The 8255-nt window shown below is 56.1% G+C and overlaps 2 protein-coding genes across 2 annotated transcripts; both read right to left on the reverse strand.

Moving 5' to 3' along the window:
* Nucleotides 1-15: 15 nt before the first annotated feature.
* On the reverse strand, nt 16-1366 carry MRPS21 (mitochondrial ribosomal protein S21). Its single transcript, XM_063317107.1, has 2 exons — nt 1251-1366; nt 16-326 (listed from the first exon to the last, which is right to left on the reverse strand). Exons 1-2 carry the CDS (start codon nt 1331-1333, stop codon nt 146-148), a joined length of 264 nt encoding a protein of 87 aa, XP_063173177.1. The 5' UTR covers nt 1334-1366; the 3' UTR covers nt 16-145.
* A 1022-nt stretch (nt 1367-2388) lies between these two features.
* CIART (circadian associated repressor of transcription) lies at nt 2389-6716 on the reverse strand. The gene is made up of 5 exons (XM_063316946.1): nt 6151-6716; nt 5390-5465; nt 4058-4136; nt 3620-3746; nt 2389-2999 (listed from the first exon to the last, which is right to left on the reverse strand). The coding sequence occupies exons 1-5, from the start codon at nt 6694-6696 to the stop codon at nt 2457-2459; spliced, it is 1371 nt and encodes a 456-aa protein (XP_063173016.1). The 5' UTR covers nt 6697-6716; the 3' UTR covers nt 2389-2456.
* Nucleotides 6717-8255: the final 1539 nt, after the last annotated feature.

The raw sequence follows: 8255 nt of genomic DNA on the forward strand, positions 1-8255 counted from the left end.
TCGCAAGAACACGTGTGACACCACATTGATTTTATTTGATTTCACAACCTGTCGACAAGTAAGCAAGAAGGAGCCTTTGCAGCAAGCTCCCACCACCGACTCCGCTTTCTTTAGGAAAAGGCCTCCATCCTTGGAAGTCTTTGGCTTAGCAACCGAGCCAAGGATCTGGGCGATTTTTCCTCATCAGAAAGTTGATCTTTCTGCCCATTTCAGAGTTATAGATCCTCCGGCACGCCTCATAGGCCTCCCGTCGCCTCTTCTGGCATGGCTTTTCATAATACCGCTTCCGCTTAACGTGATCGATAATTCCATCCATGCTGAGGACTCTGGAGAGCAGAAATAAGGAATCGTCCGTCTAAAAGGAGAAGGGTGCTGAGGGGGCCCTGCCAGCTCCCTCCCACCAGGAAGACCAAACGAATGTGCAAGTTCGAATCTCATTTAATTCTCACCTCTCTCCCTCCCTCCCTCCAACCTTCCATCTGATTGGCATGGCTTTCGTAAGAGTTACCAAGATCCTGCAAAACTATTTTTAACCCGTCCAGGACAGTAGGTAGCTGTTTAAAACATTGGGGGTGGGGATCTCAAAATTGCCAGATCTCCCGTAGAGAACCAGATAACACCCTTATTGTCTTCTACGCCACACCAACGGCTCCAAGGACAGCTTAAAACGGCTGGGCAACATCCACACGGCCCTGCAAGCAGCCCCGTGCCTCCCGCTTGAGCCTGGGGCTGTACGCGCATCGTCGTCCTGAAAGGACTCGAGTCACGCCCCGCCTCCAATGAGAAAAAGCCTGCACCCAACGGGCCGGGCCGGGCCGGGCCGGGCCGGGCCGGGCGGAAGACGCGTGTGAGGCTCCCGGCAACGTGCGTTGAAGAGAACGGCCGCAGTTCAAACTATGTCAACGCCACGCAGCCGGATGGCGCCCGCACGAGCAACTCGTACAACGGGTTCGTGCTGGTCTTGCGGTCAGTGCGCGCTCGACAGGCTTTTCCTCCTGGTTTGGTTCCTCGCTGTGGACCGCCCAGAGTTAAACGCAACGAGGAACCTCCGAAGGCGCCGCGACCCAGCCGGGCGGAACAGCGACACGCCAGCAGGGGGCGGCCAAGCGCTTCCCCCGCTCTCCTGCCCCCGCCGGGCGCTTCTCCGCGGCCGGCCCGGCCCGGCCCGGCCCGGCGCGCAAACGCGGGCAGGCGCGCCTTTCCTCCGCGGGGCGCCCAAAGCCTCGGAAGGCGGAGGCGGCCGCTCCTACCTGGTGAGGACGCGGTAGGCAAGCTCCACGTCGCCGCCAGGGACCATTACGGTCCGCGCGAGGAACTTGGCGTGGTGCGCCATCTCCGCCCGACGGGCCGGCAGGGGAAGTGCCACCCTCGCCAGGCCGAGGATTCGGGCGGAAGCGGCTGCGGCGCGCCCGACCCGGAAGATCACGCGGCCGGAAGCGGAAGTGCCCCGCGACAAAACGGCAGCCCTGTTCTGGTTGCCGTGGCCACCCCCCCCCAACGGCAGCTGCGCTTGCAGGAAGGGCTCGACGGGGGTCCCTCGCTCGGCCCCGTTGCCGCGCAGGCCGCGGCCGCCCCTCCCCCAGATCGGGCTGGTCTGCTGTGGCACCGCCCCCCTCCCTGCCTGCACGATCCCCGCACACGCGTTGCACGCCCTGCCCAGGAGACTTCTCACGCCAGCGGCAAGCGCCACGTTACCCTTGCCCCCTCCCCTCGCCTCCGGACGACACTGGGAAAACGCCCCAGCCTCCCCAAGAATTCCCTGCCCACTCCCTTTCGGGCTGGGAAACCACCTGCCTTGCCCGTGCTACTCCACTGCCCGCTGCATACCCCAGAGTGCATGACATTACGAGGCCGTCATTACCTTTACACAATTGCAAAGCTGTGGCTGTGCTTACTTGCAATCAAGCCGAGACAGTAGCCAAACATCCTTCATTAACAATGGCTCCTAAAGCTGCCTAGTTTCCACTTACTGTAAATTATAATTTGGCTTATTTATATGATGTATATTGTTTGAAGCGAGCCAATTTGATGTAAGGCTCAAGGCATCAGGCTACAATCCGGGAGACGAGGAGTTCTAGTCGCACCTTTAGGCCAGTCACACTCCCTCAGCCCTAGGAGGAAGGCAAGGGCAAACCACCCAAAATGCTTTCAAGGAAACTACAGAGACTAGTTCCGGGGAGTTGCCAGGAGTCAACCCTGACTGGAATGCACACACACAAAAACTCTTTGCAAGTGTATATTGTTTAGTGCCAGATCATAAACTTCCAAAGGCAGGAAAAAGAAGTGTGAACCCCATCTCAACAGCCACTCTGTCAGCGCCTTTATTGAAACTAAACTTTCCCCTCCTGGGTGCAGGTAAAGTTTTGCATTTTCTTGGACATGTGTTTTAAGTTAAAAAAAAAGTTTGTAAAGAAGTGGAAAGAAGGTCCACAAGTCCAGGGAGACCTCATGGGACATCAGGAGCTGCAGCATTTCATGGGCTTTCCTGCAGACATCTCACTCCCTTCCAGCTCCTCCCCAGACATCGGCAAGTGGGGCAGAGACCAGGAAAGGCCACCAAGAGTTCCTCTGGGGGCAGAGATGCCTGCTGACAGGGCACTTGGCAAGCTGTGGCAGCGAGGAGGCTCCCCAGAGCCAGAAAACGGCACGCCAAGAGGAGAGCTGCTGTGTGCCCAAACCTCGGAAGCAGCCTGTGCAGCCGTGACGTTCTGGAGGAGGAAAACCGCTCCATAATGGTTCATGTGTGGCCCCAGCAAGATCTGCCCAGGCACAAAGTTCATCAGGCTGAAGCCCTCCTGTCCCGAGAGAGGGTTCAGAATGGGAGACATGTGAATCCAGGTCACGTTCGTAGCAGGTCCGTTAGCCACGGGCACTAGCTCTCCTGGCTGGGTGCCAGCTTTGTGGTCATGTAAGGAAGAGAGGTCCAAGAAAGGGCTCAGCGCAGCATCTCGGATGGACATCCTCCTCCTTCCCCTGGCATCGCCTTCTATATAACAGGACTGGGGGGGAGGGGGGAACATCAAGCCAACTGCAAGGACAAACTGAACCAAAGCCGTCCTCAAACAGGAGGCAAGTCCTGCTCCCTCAGGAGGACACGAAAGAGTGGCCAAACACCCCTCTTGGAGGTGAGAGGGATTCCACCCCTGAAGGTTTCTCGGTTGGCAACACCTGCAAATCTAACTTCTGGGTTCCTTCTATCTTTTCTGTGTCAAGAACAGTCAGTGGGGATCAAGTCCCTTACAGTCGCAACCATTCACATCACTTAAAACTTTCTTTGCACACAAGAGACAGAGGGCTGTTAATGCAGGTTTCCTCAACGTGACTTCCTCTAGAGGTGGCAGCCACAACACCCATCTCTCTGAGAAAGCACAAGGCGTGGTTCAGGGGTCCAAGCAGGAAGGCCACATGGGGAAACCCACACACACACCCCACCCCTGCCAGTTCCGGGAAGGAAAAAAAGAACAAACCAAAGCCCTCCCTTTACAGGAAGGAGGAAGCTGGGCCATGCCCTGCAACACCCACAGGCCAAGTGTGTGTTTACGTACATATAATAATAATTTCAACTGATTATATATGAAATCCAGCCACTAAAACAGAATAAGGCAATCTTGCCACTCACCTCTGCTGCCTCACATGCCTTCCTGGCTGACACACTGCAGCTGGCCTGCGAGTCGTTCAAGGGGATGTGAGGAAACCAGATTTTGAGCATCTTTTCTACCTGCAACAGGGTGGCCAAGTATCGCTCCCTACAAGTCAAGGGGAGATGAAGCTGAACTGATGCATGAGTGTAGCACAGGCACCATTAACGGAGCCAGCAGACTCTTCTGCCAGCTAGCAGCATCTGCAAAACACACATGTTAAGCTACAACCCTGCTTTTAAAGACTCTTTGAGGAATGTACACCAGAGAGGGGCCCACCAAAACATTTTTATGACAGAACAAGCCTGAAAACTACAACAGCACAGCAGCAGCTCAGTGGTTTCATTTACACAAATGTTAGGAAATCCTTCCACATCCTTTGCATCAAGCAAATGACCGGAAAGTCGGCAAGATCTTACCCCATCTGTGGCTTCTGAAGGACACCAATGATCCGCTGGATCCGATCCATAGCCACACTCTGCTGGAAACTGCTTAGGCCTGTAAGTCCAAAATGGAAAAATCAATAAACACCGTTAGTGCAACCGTGACTGAAACTGTGGAAACACCTTGCTGGACTAGAACTGCTGATCTCCCCACAGCCGAGGTTCTTGGGAAGACCACAAAGCAGGATCTCAAAGCAACGGCCCTCCCCCCACTGTCTGCTGCCCAGTCAGACTGCACCAGTGTAACTGAGCATGAGGTACAGCCGAGAGCCTCTTGCCCCTCAAAGCTCTGCCTCGTCCCCCTTGATCCTTGATTCCAACCCCAACCCACCTGTGAGGGGGATGGCAATGCAGAGGGGGAGCAAGAACGCAAGGAAAAAAGTGGTGAAAGAAGTAACTGGGAAACATGGAAGCTGCTTCTTCAAGGACAGAGCACTTTAATAAAAACCCATTTTAAAAGCCACCTAAGATAGAGATCAGCTCTGGTTGTAAAACAGGTTGCCGGATGGAGAAGCATCCACTCTCCAACACGGCCCAGCTGCTAAACAAGGCTCCAGGACTCCAACGCTGCGGGTCCCCCTCCTGTTCCCCACAACAGCTTCTCTGAGGAGGGGCTGGCTGTAAAGGCTACCTGGGGGCATCGCAGCCAAAGCTCCCTCTCTGTGGCACCCAACAGGACTATCCGTCCAGGCGCCCAGACAGCAACTCCGGCCAACCAAGCCCCCACTGGAGGAAGCCAGGGGGTGTCTCCATGCCCAGCTAACAAAAGTGTTCCTGGGCACACTTGTGCTTCTCTCACACACACACACACGCTTGTACAAAACAGCGCAGCCTTGCGTGGAAGGAGAGATTAATGTGGCCCAGAAATGGGGAGAGAGGAAGAGTGTGGTATGTGCACACGTCCCTCCCTCCAAAGCCACTCCAAGGACGGACAGCCACTGTGGTCAATCTTGCACTTGGACGTGGAGTTGCCCTTCTCCCGAGACGGTCTGCTGCGTCACCCATCCCTACCAGACGGGGAAGATGCTAAGGAAACAAGCTCCAAAGCAGCCTCTGCAACGGCTTTAAAACCCTTCCGTGATCGCAATTCAAGGTGACCTCAAAGCAAGCTGTGAAACGAACGCCTCCCTCCCACGAGTCAGGCTTCGTTCCCAATTTCCAGCAGAAAGCCTGCCCTCCCCGGCAGGAGACCATCTGCCTCGGGGCAAGAGGCACCCTTCCGGTCAGCCCCTCCCTGTCCTTCGGGGGCTTCACGCCGCCCCACTCCCGTCGAGACACCCACACAAGTGCTGCCAGCAAGCCACTCACCTCGGTCAAAGCGGCCCATTTTCAGGCGCTCCAGAAGCTCCGACAGGGGGCGGACAAAGCCTTGGAGTTCCCAGCACTGCAGAAACGGAGCACAAAAGAGTGTGAAGCGTGAAAAGCTGCACAACAGGGATTGAAAACAATTCTGGGGGAGGAAAGAAAAATCTGGGAATGAATTGCAGACTCCGGTTGATTTTTATTTCTGAAACTCTTTCAGCAGGTTCTCTTACAAACGATACAAGCAGAACCACTGCCTATGTAAACGGGGGCAGTCAGGCAATGAGATTCCCAGTCTGTGGCAGGCGCGCCCACATGACAGAAGACGTGGGAACGGATGAAGCCCACGCCGGCCCACAAAGACCAGCAGCTTGAATCAGAACAGCCACTCTGCCAGCACGGCATGGCCTCAGCTGCTCCCACAAGGACTCGGAGCCCCCCCTCTGAACAGCCTTTTCCAAGCCACCTTCAAGGTCTTAATGACTGAAATTGCCTCCGTGTGAAAAGCAACCCAGAATTCACAAACACGCCTGTGTGACCTCCACCACTGTGCCTAATGAAAACGCTCCTCTTTACAGTGGAGCGGTGGCTCATTCCCGCATCCCTGGACGTCTGGGCTGGACTCCCCTTTGGCTCTCAGAAAGCAGCAGCAACGCGGTAACCGCCAGAACTGGGGCTTCCTCAGGGCGACTGTTTCCACCGAGATGGCTCTCCCAGCCCCCAAGCAGGCCAACCGCATCATCCCTCAAGGGCTGCCAACGACTGACCTTTTGTGCGAAGACTCGGTCCCCTTCCGTCCAACAGGGAGCGTGTGACGTCTCCTCAGCTGCTCTTTCCCTCTTCCGCTGCCTCTTTGCCCCACGTGGCGACAGCGTCACGGGATACGGAAGGCTCTGGCACTTGCAGCCACCACTGCCCCCGGCCCTCTTTTGGCTCACCCTCTGCCCAGGCAGGCTTCCATTTGGGCTGGCTGGGCAGCTACAGAATGCCTCCCCAGGAACCTCTGGGGAGCAGCGGCAACCAGGGCCAGGAGGTCGCAGCCTGGCTGAGGTTAGCGGGCTGAGGGGCTTCCTCACCCAGCGCTTGCGGGCCTTGCCGTGCGAACCCGGCCAGAGGAGGAATCCTGGGCCATTCAGGCAGCGGTGCCTCGGCAGCCTCACCCCCTTCCCCACATGGCCCCCATCATCGAGGAGGAAGACTCTGAAGTTCTTGTTTGGCGGTGGATGTGGCAGCTGCTCTTCCTCGTCCTCCTCGCTGGCGGTGCTCTCCACTGAACACAGAGACTCCCAGGAGGAGATGCTCCTGATGTCCATGGTGGCCACAAGTATCTCAATCAACTGCTGAAAGAAACGAAGGGAGAGCAACATCAGTCCGGTTTCCCTCCTCAGACACACGGGCAAGGAAGCGCAGCTGCTTCGCACACCGAGTTAAGCTGTTCCCACAAGAGCAGTGTCCCACCATCCTCACACAAACCAGGTAACTGGAAAACAGAATCGAATCCGCACTCCACCTTCCACAAACTTATAGTCCTTGTACTGCAAGCCTGGGAAGAAAGCATTCCCCAACAGTTTTGCCACAGGGTGGGGGCGATGGGAGACAGGCAGGGAGGGGTCACCAAGCCCATCATCCGCTGGCCATCACATCAGCACTGTCTATGTGCTCCTCCAGGCCAGCGGAGATCTCTTGTGTGAGCAACAGCCTCTCCAGGGAAGCTCACCTCGTGCCGAGAGCCCAATCTCGGGGGGGCCTCACCTTCCAACAAGTGTGCGCAGGGACCTAGGGGCTTACTCGCAGGGAGTGGCGCTTCCATCACTCCGCCAGGCCCTGCAGATCTCAATGCAGACCCCTGTGGGATTTGCTTTACGATGCTAGGAAAGGCATTGTGCACATTTTTAAACAGAAGATCAGCGTCTCTCACTTTTGAATACAGTGAACCGGTTACGTGAAGCCTTCACCGCTACTATGAGGACGAGCAACGTGCCTTGAGCAATTCTCAGAAATGAGGCTTCTGCACCTGTATACGACGCTTCAGCGCAGACAAGTGATATCGACTCTCTCTAACGTCTCAGGACAAGGCCCCTTACAGTTTAAATTATGGATTAACGACTTTTTTGGAAGAACATGGTGGGGCATTTATGAAATGAGGGGCTTTGCAAAAAGAAAAGAAAGTATTTTCAATCAGAACTGTTGGCAGGGCATGATGGGAGTTGTAGTCCAACATCTGGTAGTGGGGGGCTCCTCCCTTTTACTGGAGCAGGAAGCCCTGCTCTTCCCAACTTCCCAAGCTGTCCAGAACCCACCATCCATGCTGGCAAGGGGCCTCCAGAACCCAGTGGGGATTTAGGGCAGCCATTCTAAGCCTATGCAGGGCACGCACCCAGTGAAAGGCTGCCCCTCTCTCCTGCAGGGAGAAATCAGCCGGAAGGGCCAGCCTGCTTCCAACAGCTCACGGGAGGATTGCAACCAGCAGCTTGGAGCTGCAGAAGAGCAGGTCCTGGGTTCCCACCCCTTGGTCTCTTCCCTCCCAGGCCAGGGCTTCCCAGTCTGGCAGCCAGGCACACCCACTCCCAAGACAGATTTTGGACGGAGACTCCCTGTTAATAACCTCAACCTGCCAGATGCTGGGCCTCACACAGCCTGGCAGAAGTGCCAGGCATTCCCAGTCATCAATCTGGGTCAAGGGGTGAATCTGCTGCACCCCTGGGCAAGGCAAGCATCCCTCCCCAATCTTCCCTCCTGGGGTTGCAGAGTTCCAGCTCTGAGGATCAGTGGGACTCCAACGCTTCAGTGGCCCCTTCCTGTTCTGGGATGGAGAGAGGCCCCCTCCTCTTCCCTTAAACAGCAGCCACACTGCACCCACTGCCACAGATCA

Source organism: Candoia aspera, chromosome 17, assembly GCF_035149785.1.
Source record: "Candoia aspera isolate rCanAsp1 chromosome 17, rCanAsp1.hap2, whole genome shotgun sequence".
Lineage (NCBI taxonomy): Eukaryota > Metazoa > Chordata > Lepidosauria > Squamata > Boidae > Candoia > Candoia aspera.

Excerpts from the sequence above, each read along its gene's own strand:
- MRPS21 (XM_063317107.1), bottom strand. The coding sequence starts at position 1,333 with ATGGCGCACCACGCCAAGTTCCTCGCGCGGACCGTAATGGTCCCTGGC. Across the intron at positions 327-1,250 it reads GCCTACCGCGTCCTCACCAG|AGTCCTCAGCATGGATGGAA; the intron begins GTAGGAGCGGCC and ends TCTGCTCTCCAG.
- CIART (XM_063316946.1), bottom strand. The coding sequence starts at position 6,696 with ATGGACATCAGGAGCATCTCCTCCTGGGAGTCTCTGTGTTCAGTGGAG. Across the intron at positions 5,466-6,150 it reads ACCGAGTCTTCGCACAAAAG|TGCTGGGAACTCCAAGGCTT; the intron begins GTCAGTCGTTGG and ends CCGTTTCTGCAG. Across the intron at positions 4,137-5,389 it reads AATGGGCCGCTTTGACCGAG|GCCTAAGCAGTTTCCAGCAG; the intron begins GTGAGTGGCTTG and ends TTGGACTTACAG.